The sequence below is a fragment of the Hippichthys cyanospilos genome, chromosome 2 (genome assembly GCF_059441005.1).
Source record: "Hippichthys cyanospilos isolate Australia breed blue-spotted pipefish chromosome 2, RoL_Hcya_1.0, whole genome shotgun sequence".
Taxonomy (NCBI): domain Eukaryota; kingdom Metazoa; phylum Chordata; class Actinopteri; order Syngnathiformes; family Syngnathidae; genus Hippichthys; species Hippichthys cyanospilos.
In genome coordinates this window covers 13,987,240-14,004,789 of record NC_142370.1, presented here as the reverse complement: position 1 = coordinate 14,004,789, position 17,550 = coordinate 13,987,240, and the positions used below count along the sequence as shown (strand labels likewise).

The following is a 17,550-nucleotide window of genomic DNA, read 5'->3' as shown; positions in this document are numbered from 1 at the left end:
CTCCTCCTTCTTCTGTCATTCTTGCCACAATGTGAGCCCAATTATGGCAAAAAAAGAAGGAGCTAGAAACAGAATTGTCAAGCAAGCAAGCAAATTATTAGTCGGAACAACACTGCAAGGACTTCCTGGATTTTCATTTCCCAATCCCAATTACATTATAAACTGGTGCTATATATCACAATTGTTAGTTCATGTCATGCTTTGTGATAGTGTCTGTCACAAGTGTCAAACTTCAGGCATGATCATGAGCTGGTCCACCATATTCATCCAAGTGGCCTGCAAAGACAAATTGTGACCACGTTGGTATCCATCCATCTATCTGTTGCCACGTATCCTCATTTGGTTCGCGCGTGTCTGCTGGTGCCTATCCCAGCTGAAAGCGGGAGCCAAAATTTCACACACACATTAGCAAAATGTGTAGGATGTCTTTGGAAAGGTAAAAAGAAAAGGGCCAGTGAAAGGACAGAAGAGCTTACATTTTTGAAGAAAAAGAAAGCTTTTAACAAGCAGACGTGCTATCCGCTCTACCACCGAGCCGCCATTGCAAATTGTCGTCATTTTTAAAGACATTGCAATATTGCAAGTATTTTTAAAAAAATATGTAATCAATTTTCACCAGTATACAAAGTTTTTTTAGTCACCAATTTACTATGTATACTTATTATGAGGCGGTCATGTCCTTTTTTTTTTTCAATTCCCAGGCCTCTGAAGCTAGCTGCTATTCTTAGCCCTCTGAACGAAATCAGAACCACAATGTAGGCCTCCACAAAATGAGTTTGACATCTCTGCTTTATCCTAGCACCGATTGCTCTTGGCTTGGAATATTGTTGATGTGATTCTGTTCAGTGCAGGGATAACTCTTTATGAGAAGGATCCCGCCACTCAAAATGGAAAAATCCTTTCTTCTCAAGACAGTTTTTTTTTTCTAAGTAAATCTATATCATATGAATGAAAAAAAAATGTATTTGAAATGGCAACACACACAAGATCATGCTCCCTTTTGTCCCTCCTGGAGAGCAGTTACCCTCCTAATTAGGCCTCTGTAAGAATGAAACTGGCACGTGACAAAGTTTAACTACATTATGAGCCTTTAGGGCACCCTGATGGAATACTAGAATGTTGTAGTCTCTCAGGTGAGCTAATTTAAGAGCCGATGTGTCTGTGTGTATGCGCATGCAGGTGCTAGGTGACCGCTGGGCAGCCATCTGTCGATGGACAGAAGAACGCTGGATTCTGCTGCAAGAGATTTTATTGAAATGGCAACACTTCACAACTGAACAAGTACTGTCTCTGTGTTTAATTTGTGGTCAGGATATTGTGTTTCTTTTCTGCGTAATATTACAGTGAGCATCAAACCGCTGCCTTTTGTTGTTTTCCTTTTTTCCTTATCAATAGTCTTTATTTGACTCATGGCTGACTCAGAAGGAGGAATTTGTTCGCTCCATCAAGACCCCCAGTGTCAAAGACCACGCCGCCACAATGGCCTGCCTCCGCCAACTTACTGTGAGTCAAACGCAATCCTGAACCTTGGGTTTACATTGAACTTCAAGCTTGACCAACAGCGATTTGCAAAGTGTGTAAGATGCTCCCTCTAGTTGTGTGTGTGTGTGTGTGTGTGTGTGTGGGGGGGGGGGGGGGGGGGGGGGGACTGTTACGCCATAATATGTTATTCATGTTTGAATTAACATCGTAGTACTGTGCTGCACATTTGTTAAGTAGAGCTCAGTTAAGTTTAACATTTAAGTAAAACACATTTGCTTTTAATTTTTTAGAACTGTCTTTTCAAACGTTTTTCGTAGCAAATGCATGTATTTAATTTGTGATTTGTGTATGCATATTGTATCATATACATTACAGTATATCTAAAGCATTTTTAAATGCATTTGATATTTTCCTCAATTTCCGTTCGGGAGGTAACCGTATCCAAATTTCGCAATATGATATTCTCACAATTTGAACCTCATGATAGAATAATAATCACAAAATAAATTAAATAAAATCTCACAATGCTGTATAAAACTCACAATATTGTTTAAAAAAAATGTATGATGTTAAAAATACTATATTTTTGTACATCATAAAAGGAGTGACAGAGAAAATTTCTGAGTCAGGTTTTTCACTGTCATTTTGTTTTTAAATTATGACCATAAAAAAATCACAAAATAAGTCGAAAGTGCAAAATTCCTGTTAATGCAGGAAATTTCAACCACTTGGTAATGGCTGCCCTAAATAAAGTTGTCGGTTTTATTTTAGGTGAAATGCTCAAGTTGAATTGGAAAAAAAAAGTATGTTCTTTTCAAGTCACTTGATGTGGTTCCCTTCTTCTAATACTGTCAATTTATGATATCATAGCAATTATATTATTGCCATTATGGCTGCATTCAGATTTGAATGAAGCACAGTGTTTGATCAAACTCCATATTGTTACAGTGGCTTACAGTAATATTAGGTGTACTTGGTAATTTAATTATTGAAAAACGCTGCCATGAATAAAAGAAAAAAAACATACATGTTCAGTATGCGACAGATCTATTCTGTTGCGGCACAAGAAAGGTCACGCCCTCATTAAGTGTATGTTCTTTGATGCATCACAGTAAAAGGGTGCGATCATTTATTTTGTTTGTACCCCATCAGATTGTAAAGACAGAACTGGATGTGAAGCGGCCCACCATGGACAAGCTGTACGCCATGAGTCAGGACCTGCTGTCCAGCGTCAAGAACAAGGAGGTGGCTAGTAAAGTCGAGGCTCGGCTGGATAATTTTGCTCAGCGGTGGGATCGACTGGTTCAAAGTCTGGATCTCATCAGCGCCCAGGTACAACAGAAATAATAACACCTACGCAATGTAGAACTTGCTAAGGCATTCTGAAAGGCTACGGTAGTGGTTCTCAACTTCTTTTTTAATGCGTTAGTATTCAATGATATACAGTCACCCCTGTTAATTATTTTTTTTCAACCTAGTTGGCTTAAAAAAGTTCTATGCCATCCATGTCTGGCTAAAGGAATAAGTAGTAAGGTGTGTCATGTTCTAGTTAATTTGCTTCTAAATTGAAAAGAAAACAATTCCTTTGCTGCCTTGGCATGAGAAGCATTCAATGACATTTGCAGATACATACAGATACACCCCGTTAAAATCTCACGTACCCCATGAAGTACCTTCACTTATCCCCAGGCGTACTTGTACGCCAATTGCATAACATAGAAAAGAATGACATAAAATATTGGTGAGAGAATAAAAGAAATAGAAGACTTGACAATTAGCTTGATAATGTAGATCAGGGGTGTCCATTTTTTCCTCCGAGGGCCACATACAGAAAAATCCCAAAACGCTTGGACCGCTTTCAATATGTTTTTACTTTAATATATCATAACCAGAAAAATCACCCAATCAATCAATCGGGAAATTACCCGATGTTTATTTATTCATGTTTTTTTTTTCTTGAAAAACTTTCACCTGAACAGATTTCTGTAAAAGTTTAGGATTTTACAAGATTTGGAAGTGGTTACCTTGTAACACAGCAGTAAATATCGGGTCATGCTCTTAACAGAATCTGAATCCCATCCCTACCTTCAGAACCAAAACAGGAGCAATTTGTTGTAAGCTGGCCGTTTTTTAGGCAGGGACTTGGGAATCATTCATCATATTTTCACAATTTGAGCCTTGACACAGAGCAGAAATCGGAAGAATCAATTTTTGCTTCTAAGTAATCATTAATCAGCACAATACTTAGAGGAGACATAATACTTGTTTTCTTGTAAATTCTTTTGTAAATTTGCATCTGTATACATTTAGAAAAGCTGTGCATGATATACTGTAAAACAGACCTAATAGAAGAAAGTTTTATTTTTAGGATATGTCGCAAGCCAGTGAAAAAATGGGCCGCAAATGACCCCTGGGCCACAGTTTGGACACACCAGGTCCAGATGACTCTACCTGTTTTAGTAAATGGGTATGTTAAGAAATGCCGCTTAGAGGGATAAGTACATCTTGAAATGTCTGTGATGAAGAAAAACATTTTAGCAATTACCGTGAGGACCAGTCAACAAACTAATTCCAAGAATTCCAAAGTAATTTCCAATGTCAAGGAGTTTAAGGTGGTCTTCAAGAGACATTTCTTATTTTAATACTTTGTTTCATACAGCTGCAGTTACATTTTGTCCAAGGACAACTATAATTTACACAAGTGCATGTTTGTGTAATTTGAATGTTGTTTCAACTGTTCTGTTGCAAACAATCACAGAGGTTGGCTGATAAGTATCCGTGACCTTCCAACGACTTTGCTGAATAGCAGCTGTTTTATCCCGTAAAAAGCTTGAATGTCACAGACCCTCTTTATCTCTCATTGGAAACGCGCAGGTTCAGCGCTCATCGGCCGTCGCCGCGGCGGCCCCCGAGCCTGAGCTCACCCATTCGCTCACGACCACTGTTACCAAGATGACAACGAGGGAGAGCGTATCGGCATTACGCCAAGCCCGAGAATCGCCACCGCAGAAGAAGAGGCAGGTGGTCGTAGATTCTGAACTCAGGAAAAGGTTAGCGCGCTTCACATGAACTTTGCTCCATTAATATCTGTCCATTTCGTCACATTTGATAAATGTGCGCTAACCTTTGTGCATTGTTCAGTTGCATGCATCCGTTTCTGCTTACATACCTTAGCAGGTAGGTGCTGACAGGAGATGATTAGTGATTAGCTCATGTAACTGTAATAAAAGCAATCATGCATTGAAGGTGTATTACTAGCAGACAACCTTACTATTGTAGCAACTTTTAGACGAAAAATAAATCATCTCTCCCGGTTCCAGCGTTCAAAAAAAAAAAAAATTAATAACTGATATAAACAACCAGTAATGACATAAGTAAAAATAATGTAATTAGTTAGACATGCATTCTTTTTTTTTTTTACAACAAAGAATCTATTCATCATCTACCTATGCCTTGATGTTTAAATGGCAGAATGTTCAATTAAACTTGATATACCGTTGAGTTCAACTAAACAGGCACACTTACACTCACATTAATGTAATCATCATTATCTCAATAAAACATACATATTACTTTGAGTTTTGTTTGGCGTATCATAAGATTATTATTCAAATGTAAAATATGCACCTTGTTTAAAAATTTACTGGAAACTTTGAATTGAAGGACAAACATTGTTAAGAACAGCTCAGTTTGATTTTGAACGTAAGATTTTACCGTAATGTGGACATCCGTTTTGAATGTTGTGCAGTAAAAACTTGAGAATAGTTTGGCCAAAGGTTTGGACACACATTCCCACATATTCAATTTCTTAAAGTTATAATGGGTGCTTATTTCCTTTGGTGAGCTTTAATGGTAATATTGTCCACATGATGGAATTTAACAGTTGTCTAATAGGGCTGTCTGCATGACTTTCACAACACAAATGATGATCCCAACCCCATTAATAAATCAACAAATTGCACTATTTAAATCTGATAAGGCATGGCTGAAGTGAAAAACATTTTAGGAGACTGCCTCATGAAGCTCATGTTTTTGCAAACAAGAGCATGCAAAGCAGTAATATGATCAAACGTTGGCTAGTTTAATTAAACTAGAATTTTAAAACATGTTTCAGCTATTTCATTTTTTTTTTAAAGTACATACTTCTAGATGTGTTCATTCATAATTCACATGACATCGGTGAGAATCTAAAATGTAAATACTCATGAAAATAAAGAAAACACATTGAATGGGAAGGTGTACCCAAACATTTGGCATGAGCTGTATTTGGACTGTTATAAAATGAGCACAATGTTATGTCTTTTGTTCATCCCTCAGATTTGATGTGGACTTCACAGAGGTCCACAGCTACATGACTCGAGGGGAGGCAATCCTGCAGAGTCCGGAGTTCTCTGTGTCCCGGAAAGATGGAAGCATTCAAGACCTGTATGACAAAGTTCAGGTAAAACTGTGTGTGCACTGAAAAAAAAACAAACAAAAAAAGGATGTAAATATACAATAAATGGTCATATGGGTATTTGTTGTACAGCAGATATATGCAGTAGACCATTTTAAGCGGAACAAAAATTAATATATAGGTTATGTGTCGAAAGACAAAATAATTTATCTGAACTCTTTCTGCCTTTTGAACGGTATTTTAAGGTTCTAATAACCTTAATATAACATTCCATCTTTTTATCAGTTGAGATTCAAAGAACTGACAGTCAGCTATAGTTAAACAGTGGCAAATTGGACTTACAAATGACATTTTGTCATTTATTTCAAGTCAAGTCATAAGTCATGAATACTGTACTCTTTCGCTTTGCCCAAGCCAAATTCGTTTTTTTTTTAAATTGTCTAATATTGTATTGCTGATACGCTGTATAAAACGGAAAATGTCCAAATGTCTTTTGCTATAAATCAAAAGTCTTTGTTTCTCCTTATTTATTCTTTGTTGTAGCTGATAGAACGGGAACGTCCGGACAAGTACAGGAAACTTCAAGAAGCGACACGCACAGCACAGACCCTTGTTGAGCAGGGTATGTGCATAAACACGCGTGCGTGCACGCACACACACACACACACACACACACACACACAAACACACACATCCAAAAACAAGCATTCGCATGCATTCACACCTATTCAACGGGCACTCTGTCTGTCCCCATGGCAACGTTTCCACCTGTCCCACCCTTCTCTCCTTGTCGCCATAGAAACACTCTGAGTCTGATCTATGCTCTTCACCGTCCTTGTTGGGGCTGTATGAAAAGAAAAATTTCAGAGTCATTTAACTTTTACGTTCGCATTTCTGTCTTTTATTCCCGCCAACAAGCTAACCTTCAGCCAACAAAAACATAATCTTCCTCCAGCTATGCAGCATTTCAGCTGTACAAGTACAATGTGTCTCTCCTTTCAAGATTTGACTCAATCATGGGTCATGACATGAATGTTGCCATTATGAGTCAATATCATCAGAAGAAACGTTACAGTATATTCAGTGACTTTAGTAGGTGCTATCTTGCTAAAAATGCATATTGGTTGAATGCCTTCCAGGGCTTCTATCAGCTGGTGGAAGATCAGTGGTGTCCTCCAAGAGCTACCAAATTAGAGCCCCAAGTTTTTGGAATGAATCAATACTGTGTATTAGCATAAGGGATACAAACAGTGTCTGTGTTGTCAGTGAAAAAACCTCCCATGTGTTTTTCTGCCTTTTTTTTTTTTTTAATTTTCTATAAACTGCCCCTCCAATCCATCCAGAGGGAACTCGGGCTGAGGACATTGCTCAGGCAGCCGAGCAGCTGAACCAGCGCTGGGTCGGCTTTTGTGCTCTTTTGGCAGACAGACTGGTTTGGCTGGCCTACCAGACAAAGGTATACACACTCACATACAGTGGGGTTTATTTCTGACCCAAGAGATTTTAGGCAGCGTAAGTACCAACTAGTTCTTTTATCGGTGCCACACCAATTCATTTTTTTCCGACTTCACATCCAAGAAATGGCAACTCCGTTATAAATCGTCAAAGGTCAAACATTATTTTTCCCGATCATGACTCACCTACTTTATTATGTGTCAGTACAATGGAAAATATTTTTATATACCGAGGTATCCATATTTTCCTATGTTTATTGTCTTCCAACCAAAAACATTCAAGGCTGGTGTATTCGGCACTCTAAATTGCTCTTAGATGTGAGTGGGTGCCTTACTGGTTGTTTGTCACTGAGTGAGAGTCCATTGTGTCCCCCACCGGCATCAAGCCAGCAACCCGAGTGAGCATAAGCGGCTACAGATACTGGATGGATAGATATTATCTCCAACATTTTTTACCATTTTATTATTATTTTTACAAAACCAAACCAAGCGGTTGTATTTAAAAAAAAATAAAACGCACATCATCTCCTGAAATATTGACCTGAAGAGCTAGTAATTCAATTTTCCAACCCACCAAAATGACCAACATTAAAGTGCCGTACTATAGTAGGCTCAAGTTTTCTTTAAAACTAAGGCAGAGGTTTTACAAAATGTACATTACATTTAGTTTTACTGTCAGCAAGTCTTGACATTATGCATTTTGAACCTGAACGGTGTGCTTGAAAAAACTAGGAAAAATAAAAAGCTGTAACACAGACTTCAATGTTAGTACAGTCTCTGCTTGCTATTAAAAGGGAAATCAACCCCAAAACCTCCATCCATTCATCCATTTTTTTTTTTAGCCGCTCATCCTTACTAGGGTCACAAGCTTGCTAGTGCCTATCCCAGCTGGCTTTGGGCAGTAGGCGGGGGACACAATGAACTGGTTGCCAGCCAATTGCAGAGCACACAGATACAAACTACCATTTGCGCACCCAATCACACCTAAGAACCATTTTCCAATACACCTGCCATGGATGTTTTTGGAGTGTGGGAGGGAGCCGGGGAGAACCCACGCAGAGCGAGAGCCAGAGCGAGCCCGAATTGAACTCGGAACTCTGTCATCAAGCCGCTTACCCCACAATCTGATTTGCAGTAATATGTTAGTCTAAACACAGCATTCAGTCGACAGTAATTGTCAAAATGTCCACCCCTTGATTTGCATAAAAATTGATGGATTTGATTAAAGTACACACACATACTTTGAGAAAGCGTAACAGGATGCACTGTTTAGGCATTTAATTCAGTGATTATTTCTCATACCAAGGAGCTTGCACCACTAGCCACGCTCTGAGGATCTCACTGTCAAAGCAACACAAGCCTTTTCTCTTGGCTCATATTCCTCGAATGCACCTGGTTGTGTAAAAAAAAAAAAAAAATCTCTGAAGCACTTGGAGCTCTAACTATATCGTTGATCCAAAACATTGCCGTAAGTACGGAACCTGGAGATAACCTTTCAAGTACAAGCTGTGTCTCCGTATCTTGCTAAAAAAGTAAAATGCGTTTGATCAATAGCTGCTTCTCTCAATGTGAGTGTGTCTAACCAAGCCTTTCACACTGCATAGGCCTGATTTTGATGAGGTCTGGTGTGACGGGATTCAATCTGAGGCCAATGCAGGTGGAGAATGAGTTCATACCCGCTGACATATGATGGAAATAGTTTGTGAGCCAAGACAGATGGAGCCAGGCTTTTTCTTGTCCCTTGAGAATTAAAGTGAGGCTTCCTTATTTGAAGTTGTGTCCTGTGCGTGTGTGTGTGTGTGTGTGTGTACAGGTGCTCGCATTCTACAGCTTGTACGAGCAGTGTGTGCAGGCCGTGGAAGTCAGTGAGAACTGGCTGAAGGTTCAATTGCCTCCATCACCGGAACCCGAGACGCTCAAGGTGCAACTGGACCGATGCAGAGTGAGTCAGGACTAAAGTGATTCCCCTTCCCCCGAAATCACCAATGTCACACACTGGCACTAAAATGCATTCCATGCGTATCTGATTGGTCCGTTTGACAGTCACAGTGCTGCGTGAAATGTATTCGTGGAACTAAATTATTATTATGCTCGCAGAACTGCGATGCACACTGAGAGATTTGTCTATTACGTAAAGAAAGTAACACTCTAATGTTATACTTAAAAAAAGCCATGGGAAAATGAAGCCTCATGGGCCATTTGTAATACTGGATATATATTTTTACCCCTTTAGATGGTGCTCTTGGTTTGCTTGTGCCGGGGAACTGTATTAAATTTCCACTGCATCTTCAAACTAAGAGTGCCATGTAGAGGAGCAAAAAAAAAAAAAGGCAAATGTGGTTCCTAAGGCTTAACTTTCCGATCCCTACTTCAAAAACATGTAATGTACTAATAAAGGTCAATAGAATGTAAACGATTCATATTGTTTTTCTTCTTTGTGACTTCTTCTAGTGGGATAACTTTGCCAATAGGGGTAGTGTAATATAGTTATGAACACACAAATGTAGACTGTGACTCAGTAAATTGAAGCCTTTGTAATTATTTTTTGCAGAGAACAAATAATGTGCCAGTGAGCATGATTATTGTCTGTTTGCATGTGGTGATGCTTTATTTGTGTTTAATTAATCTTTGCTTAATGATTTTTCACAACATTCCAAACTACTGCTTGTTGCGAAGTGAGTTGAGGTCATTGCCAATATGCAACCCAAACATTCCATTATCGGAGGGTGTACGTATAAGTGTCAGTACCTTGTAAAAGGTGTGGAAATGATTAGCATTAAAAAAGGGATGTGTAGACTTTTCACATCTATGCTAGACAAGCACCCAAGGCTTCAATTAACAGAACATGCATGTTTTTGGTGAGTAGGAGGAACTTGGGACTACCCACACAAAACCAGCACAGACATGTCTTGACAACGTTCAAACCAAGAAGCCAACAAGCTATCCTGTCCCACTCACATTGATTGCGTTCTTTCCCATTTGTCTTGATTGATTTCTTTTTCATTTCTTTTTCATGCATCTATGTATCTCAGTACTTTTCTGTGAGTACGATATGTTTTGTTTCTTTTTTTAATAAGATAAAGTGTTTTAGTGGTTAGTTGTTTCCTTCCACAACCTCTTTCTTTCTTTCTTTCTTTCTTTCTTTCTTTCTTTCTTTCTTTCTTTCTTTCAAGGTCCTCTCAGTACAACCCCCCCCCCCCTCCCCCCTCCAATTTCTTGCTTGGCTTCCTGCTTATTAGCATCGGGGCTTTTATTTAAACATTTCTGTAAAAATAGATTTAACATAAAGCCAACTGAGTGGAACTCGGGAAATGAAAAGGCAATATATTTCCTGAGTGGCTAAACATGGTCTCTGTATCTTGCAGGAGGAAGTTGCCCGTCTGGCCTCTCTACAACCACAAGTGGATCTCTTAGACAAACGCTTGAAAGAGCTGAAGGAGGAGAAAGATGGGGAGGAGGACGCGTCAGCTTTCCTGGATGCAGACATCAATGTGTTCAAAGAACACTACCACAAGGTTCTGGAGGATCTGAGGGAGAGAGAGAGGCAGCTACAACTAAGTGAGACTTTTGTCCGAATGAAAACGGATGTCATTCATATGCACACGAGTATTGGCAGGCCTGGCCACTCAACCAGGAATCAGCATTTGTGAGGTCATAGGTTTATTCTAGTTAATCCCCAAAAAATCCTTTTCAGAGCACAATCATGAACAGAAATGTGCCTACTGTAAAGTTGGAAGCATGAGACTGTCTAAAGACATTTGTCCATATGAACCTCCCGTTTCTAAATAGTATAGATTTGTCGTACAACAGGAAAACCGCTGTTATCAAGAGCGACTTCCCTCGTCGAATGAACTGGTTAGCAATGCTAGGTAGCTAGCTAGCTTCCTTGAAAACGGCTGCTCAATATTTAGCTCACCAACTGTCAACATACTAACTCGCTAACTGGTTGCGACCGTTAGTTCAATACAGTGTTAGCATTATTTTACCGTTACCTTGAATCTGTGGAAGTGTGACTGGTGACAGACTCGTAAATGTAAATTATGCCTCAAATAGCTCCACTTTTTGCATGACCTCCTTCCACCACGTCCCAGGATCCAAAATATTTCTGAAAGAGCCGACTTTGTCGACAAAGTGAAAAGGTTTAATGACTCTTCTGAGTTCCAGTCGGTGTTTTCGGATCTCGAACTGTTTTTAGCCAAGAAGCATTTGCGGTAGAAATATGCATTCCTGCTAACAAATGCAGACTGCCCTGTCCATTAAAATATCATGTTCTTTGGCCTCGAGCTTCTGACTAAGCGCACTTGAATGTCCCGTTTAGCTGAGAAAGATTACATTTCATTTAGTTAGCACCTAGCAGAGAGGCTCATCAGCTTTTTGACTGTTTTCTCCTTTTTTTGCTCATCCAGTTTTGGAGAGCTTGCCTCCAGCTCGTTATAAGGACACTGTTGCCACGCTGTTAGCGTGGTTACAGGAATGCGAGGCCAAACTGGCTATTCCGTCCACAGCTGTGACCGAGTATCATATTATGGAGCAGAGGCTGAAGGACATGGAGGTACAGTGAGACATTTCTTGTTTACAAATAATAATTACAACTGCTTAACCCTTAAACATTTCAATGGATACTGGAAGATTCTGTGGATCAAAAAGCCAAAATTATGTCTTATGAATGTCTTGTACTTATGAATGTCACTGTACAGTATCGTTTATTAAATTTCTCCAACAAGTATGATCACATTTCCAAATATTATGCAAATATGCCCTTTAGTCTGCATGCATGCCCTATTTTCAGTTTATACATTTTGGGGGCACACAGCAGAATTAGCGTGAATGCCTGACTATCCATTCGTCCATTTTTTTTCATTTTTTATTTTTTTAAATTATTTTTATTCTACTTAATGACTACCGGCCGACTTTAGTACATATAAACAAATAACGAACTAAGGGCAATTTACTCTTCATTTAACCCAGTCCCTCTCAAATAGTGGGGCGGGTCCAGGATGCGATGTCAGTGGGGGTGCGGCGCAGATCACTCTGGCGGTGTGAGTTGTAATTGCACATTCATGGAACTAGGGGGCACAGTGGCGCTCTCATTGTTAAAGTTTGTGTGGAAGTTATAAAAGTTTGAAAAACTGTCAATAACATGTTTTCTTCAAAACCACATTAATTATTATTGTAATTAAAAAAAAAAATCTGGTCTAAATTTCATACCCTTTTCTTCAGTTTGAAATAGTTCAGTTGTTGGTGCTCTGTTCATGTTCCAGATCAATTTGCTGTATTTCTCAGAGTACAAGTCGACCTTGTTTACAAGTCGACCCGCCCATTTTTTACTTCAATTTGGGTGAACTTTATAAAAAAGCTATTATAAGTCTACCCCCAACTTTAGTGGTTACATAGATCCAGTGGCGGTCCTGTGCGTTTCACACTTATGCCGATTGGAATAAAGTCAACAATGGTGGAAAGTTGATTTATACTGCTTTTTTCTTTTGTTCATGTTAAAAATAATAAACTTTTCGGTATACTTAGACTATATTAATGAATAATGAATCGTATTTATAGTCTCTTTCCTCGAGGTGTGCTTTGTAAAAAAAAATAATTGCAAATTAACCTAACATGTATATCTTTGGGGAAAAGCTTATTACTGGAATTATTTGTGCTTATAAATATAGACAAACACAAAAGCAGTTCTGTGAAAACGGCTGCTCAGCATTTTTTTGATTTTTGAAAACGTTTCTCTACAACTAAATACACACTTTTCAACTTTAAAGGGGACTTTTATGGAGTATTGAATTTTGGTGGCTTGTTGAGTTGAGTCTCTGAGGTGCCTGCTCTCCTGTCAAGTGTGAAATTGAACAACCTAGTGAATCTTGTATGCAGCAAAATCCAGACTTGGTTAAGTAATATGCATAATATGTCTCCTGTAAGCCAAAATCTGTGTGAAAATTGGTGAAGCCAACTGTCTGCTTAACATGCGGCAAGCTGGCTGCTTTGCTTGTCTTGCTTGGTGTGTTTGTCTGCAACGCTGTAATTACGAGAGGCGGATGAGCAACTCCCAGTGGAACAAAACAGTCCCTGGTAATGATCACAATATCTGTTGTCAACACTCTACACTACAACAAGATATAACAAATATCAATATAGTACATGCGCATAGCTTTATTTGTACCGAGGATTCCAAAAGGAATGAATTTCCATCACTTTCCACAGGAATGTAAAATAGGAAAATTTGGAACTACTCCAAATTGAACATTGAGGACAATGTAATAAAAAGGAATTATTACTAAGCAATTACTAAGGAATTACTAAGCAATGTTTCATGCTTTCATTGTATCTGGTGAATCTCTCACAGTGTTTTTGTAGGAAAATGCTGGATTTACTTTCATGCCTCGTATACATTTTTTGACAAGCACTCTTTTAAATGATGTTCCTTCCTCCGCCATCTGACTTCTCCAGGCTCTCCAGATGGCAATGACAAGTCACCAGGGGCAAGTGGACTACTTGACATCTGCTGTGGAGCAGGTCTTCCAGAAAGCTCCACCCGAAATCTGCCAGAAGTAAGAGTTTCTTAGATGAAACCTTAATGGCTTTTCCTATGGTTTCTATCACCAAATTGAAAGTCAAACACGCAGCAGGCTAAACCATTTTTATATTTTTTAGGTACCGTACCGAGATGGACAATATCATGGCACGCTGGCGACGACTCGGCAATATGTTGACAGATAACATCAAGACAATAAAAGAGCTCATGGCCAAGCTCATGCAGTTTGAGGTGAGATTAGAACGCTCACCCGATGAGTCATGTCATGTATTTGAAACTCGCTTTTTCATACATTTCGTTGGAATGACCAAGAAGTGAAATTCTTACAAATTTGCCATGAATGTATTTGTTGATCGTGATAGCACAGATTTAAATCGAAACATTTTAATGAATCGGTTCAGAGGTTTGGGAGCTATAGCTTGATGAACTTGGACATTTTCTCCAAAAGGGGAAGTGCCTTCCTTCCTTTGAACCTTTACACCTCAGTAACTATCAATCTTCACTAATGAGGTACCATTGGAAAGGGAATTCACAGAGGATCCCAATTTGTCCTTTATGATGAAAAATTTGACATTTGAATTGAATTGAGATTGTCATGTGGTCTTGACAAAATTTTTCAAAAAATAATCTCTCACAAGTTCTCCTAAACATGTAAAATTTTCAGTTGTAATTTTTTTGTGTAACTCTTATCACTAGCAACTAGTATACATTTTAATCAAAATCGGCTCGGTTCAATTGAAACTGAATTCGTTGAAATAATCTTACTAGTAACAAAATGTATTACAAACTTTATGACATTTCTATACATTACAATAAAAACACTTTTTAAAGTCAGTGCAAAACTGCATACTACTGGTTCCATGTGTAACTGTCACCACTAGAGATGTGCTAGACAAATGGTTCTCAATCATTTTTCATGGATGTATCACTTGTGATTTTTTTTTTTTTTTCAGCCCAGTAGCCCCTGCTGGAAAATTCTATCACTAATGACAATGGATATTCGTATAACGTTGTAAAATGAGTCACTAATAATAATAACAACAATAATAATAATAACTTGATAAATGTACAGTTTCTCTCTCTCTCTCCCTCTCTTCACACACACACACACATACACACACACACACACACACACACACATATATATATATATATATATATATATATATATATATATATATATATATATATATATATATATATATATATATATATATATATATATATATATATTCTTTACTAGTAGCTGGACATTAGGCTCATGTTGAATAAATGTACAGCTTGCTAATCTGGTTGTTATTCATTCATGATGGATACTTCACTCTTTTCGCATTGGCATAACAAAGCCTTTTCCATCAGAATGATGTAAAGACATTAAAGAAGTGGATGGCCGACGTGGACGTCTTCCTGAATGAGGAATGGCCGGCACTCGGGGACTCTGAAGCGCTGGAGAAACAGCTGGAACAATGCACAGTGAGCAGAATTCCAACGGCCCTTTTTTGAGTCAATCCACTTAAATGCTGACCAAAATTGATCGGCCAGGCATTGGTGAACGACATCCACACCATCCAGCCGAGCGTCAATGGAATCAATGAAGTGGGCCTGCAGCTAAAGAAGGAAGCTGAGCCTCCTTTTGCCATTCACATTCAGAAGGAACTGGATGACCTGAATGCCCAGTGGGAGAATGTCTGCAAACAGGTGGGTGCATTTTGCCCTCATGGCATCTCCTGGGCATCCAACTTCCCGCTTTCATTGGTTTTCATGTGATGTCCCTGTTAAGGCTTATGCTAAAAAGTCAGCTTTGAAAGGTGGCTTGGATAAAACCATGGCTTTGAGGAAGGAAATGCAGGAGATGCAGGAGTGGATCAACCAGGCCGAGGAAGACTACTTGGAGAGAGACTTCACTTACAAAACACCTGAAGAACTACGCAAAGCTGTGGAGGAACTCAAGGTATTGGATGTGTGGAACCCTTCCAAAACATGACTTTATTATTTTCAATAGTCAGTGGACCAGTACATTTTTGTACTTGAGAAGTCACAAAATCGTCTTTTTTGCAGGAAAAAAATATTCACAACTTATTTTCCAGCTCTCAAGAAAATATTGTAAGCCCACATTTTGATTCCATTTGTACCGAGGGCCAGATTTGAGAATAATAAATGCTTTAAAATCTGCAGCAACAAACGCGGCATCTTAGCTATGCCGTCTCGTGTTTATCTGATGATAAATGTGAGAAGAACACTGAACTCCCTTTTACACTCTGAATAAGGCGGAAGTTAAATGCCGAAACATGTCAGGGAAAACGTATTAGAAATTTTTAGATTTTAAGGTTTTTTTTTTTTATTTAAGTTTTTTTTTTCATTTTCACACTGTTTTTCTTTTTCAAAAGAAACAACAATGGAATTTTCAACCCGAAACAAAATGAAGAAGAAAACGTTGAAGGGACTCTGTGTAAGATGTAGACTGTTTTTCATTAAAAAGAAATAAATTAAATGATTGTAAATTTCAAAACCTTGCAAATAGATGTGGTCTTAACGACCAACGGTATGTTTAAATATAATCGTTGGTCTAGTTATCATTAAATTATATTACACGGGGGTGGCACTTCTGCGGAGGTTGCCATGTTTGTTATAGCTACGCACATTGCTAAATGCAGCACCTCCTGCTTACACAGTGTCCCATTAAAACTTTACCATCAGTACTTCTTTGTCCATATCAGCAGTATTTGTCCAAACCACCTGCTCTTATTTTTAATCGCCGCTAATTTTGTTGTCAAGGAGTCAGACGCTGGCTAGTTAGCAGCTAGTCATGTAGCTATAGCCTTTAGCTTAGCATGGTTGGTGTCATCTTGGGTCCATTGCGTTGTCGTTTGTGTCAACTCAATCTCAGAGTATTTGGAGACAAGCCATACCGGCACACGCATTTCAGAAAACGGAGAAAAAGAGGTCTCCTCGCTTACTCATATCAAAGCTTTGTGCCATTGGTCCGTCTATATTCAACGTGCATCGTTTTACTTAGCATAATGTGGTATATTTGCGATATGGATTTTTGGCAGTGTTTGTGCCTCGTCGCTCCCACAAGGTTTTCGCTCTGCACGCTCACACTTGAAGAGATTTGCTCAAAAGAGTTGAAAATGAAAGATGGATTTTCCCCTTGTTTTCTAATCTCATGACTTCCAATTCCGTCTCCTCCCGCTCCCTCTATTATTGTCGTTTTCCTCCTTTAGGGATGTGTGGGCGATACCGCTTCAGTCATTGTGGCACACAAGGCTTTGTCAATCGTGATGTGTTTGATGGTGCAACCTTCCCTCCCTTAGCTTACTCCATCACATCTCTTGCTTTTTTTCCTCCCAATCAAACGTTGGAAAACACCTCCAAATCCAAATGCTCTCAAGCACACCAAGAGGTCAAGAAATTGAAGCTACTGACTCTTGATAATGCACAACTTTGAACTGAGACACATTCCAAATCAGAACGCATGATGGTAAAACTGACAAAGAAAATACTAACATATGCAAATCTGTTAAGTGGGTGAATAATAAATAAATAATTGATAAAACAGTTTGGTTTTTTTTGTTCGCCAAATAATACCATCAATACAGTGTAAATGACTTAAGGATATTTGTAGATAAAGGGTGTTTCCACGTTTTTGACTGGTACTTTTCTTCAATCCTTTACCAATTATA

General features: G+C 38.7%; 1 protein-coding gene across 1 annotated transcript in view; it reads left to right on the top strand.

Moving 5' to 3' along the window:
• The window catches only part of dmd (dystrophin), a 151,115-nt gene that overhangs the window by 63,248 nt on the left and 70,317 nt on the right, over nucleotides 1-17,550 (top strand). Inside the window, exons 16-31 of the mRNA XM_088408917.1 lie at nucleotides 1,180-1,281; nucleotides 1,396-1,503; nucleotides 2,635-2,814; nucleotides 4,357-4,532; nucleotides 4,624-4,659; nucleotides 5,800-5,923; nucleotides 6,422-6,500; nucleotides 7,222-7,334; nucleotides 9,146-9,274; nucleotides 10,698-10,890; nucleotides 11,739-11,884; nucleotides 13,783-13,883; nucleotides 13,987-14,098; nucleotides 15,227-15,340; nucleotides 15,410-15,565; nucleotides 15,648-15,818. Coding sequence (XP_088265043.1) covers nucleotides 1,180-1,281; nucleotides 1,396-1,503; nucleotides 2,635-2,814; nucleotides 4,357-4,532; nucleotides 4,624-4,659; nucleotides 5,800-5,923; nucleotides 6,422-6,500; nucleotides 7,222-7,334; nucleotides 9,146-9,274; nucleotides 10,698-10,890; nucleotides 11,739-11,884; nucleotides 13,783-13,883; nucleotides 13,987-14,098; nucleotides 15,227-15,340; nucleotides 15,410-15,565; nucleotides 15,648-15,818 — 2,040 coding nt within the window. The remainder of the gene's footprint in view (nucleotides 1-1,179; nucleotides 1,282-1,395; nucleotides 1,504-2,634; nucleotides 2,815-4,356; nucleotides 4,533-4,623; nucleotides 4,660-5,799; nucleotides 5,924-6,421; nucleotides 6,501-7,221; nucleotides 7,335-9,145; nucleotides 9,275-10,697; nucleotides 10,891-11,738; nucleotides 11,885-13,782; nucleotides 13,884-13,986; nucleotides 14,099-15,226; nucleotides 15,341-15,409; nucleotides 15,566-15,647; nucleotides 15,819-17,550) is intronic.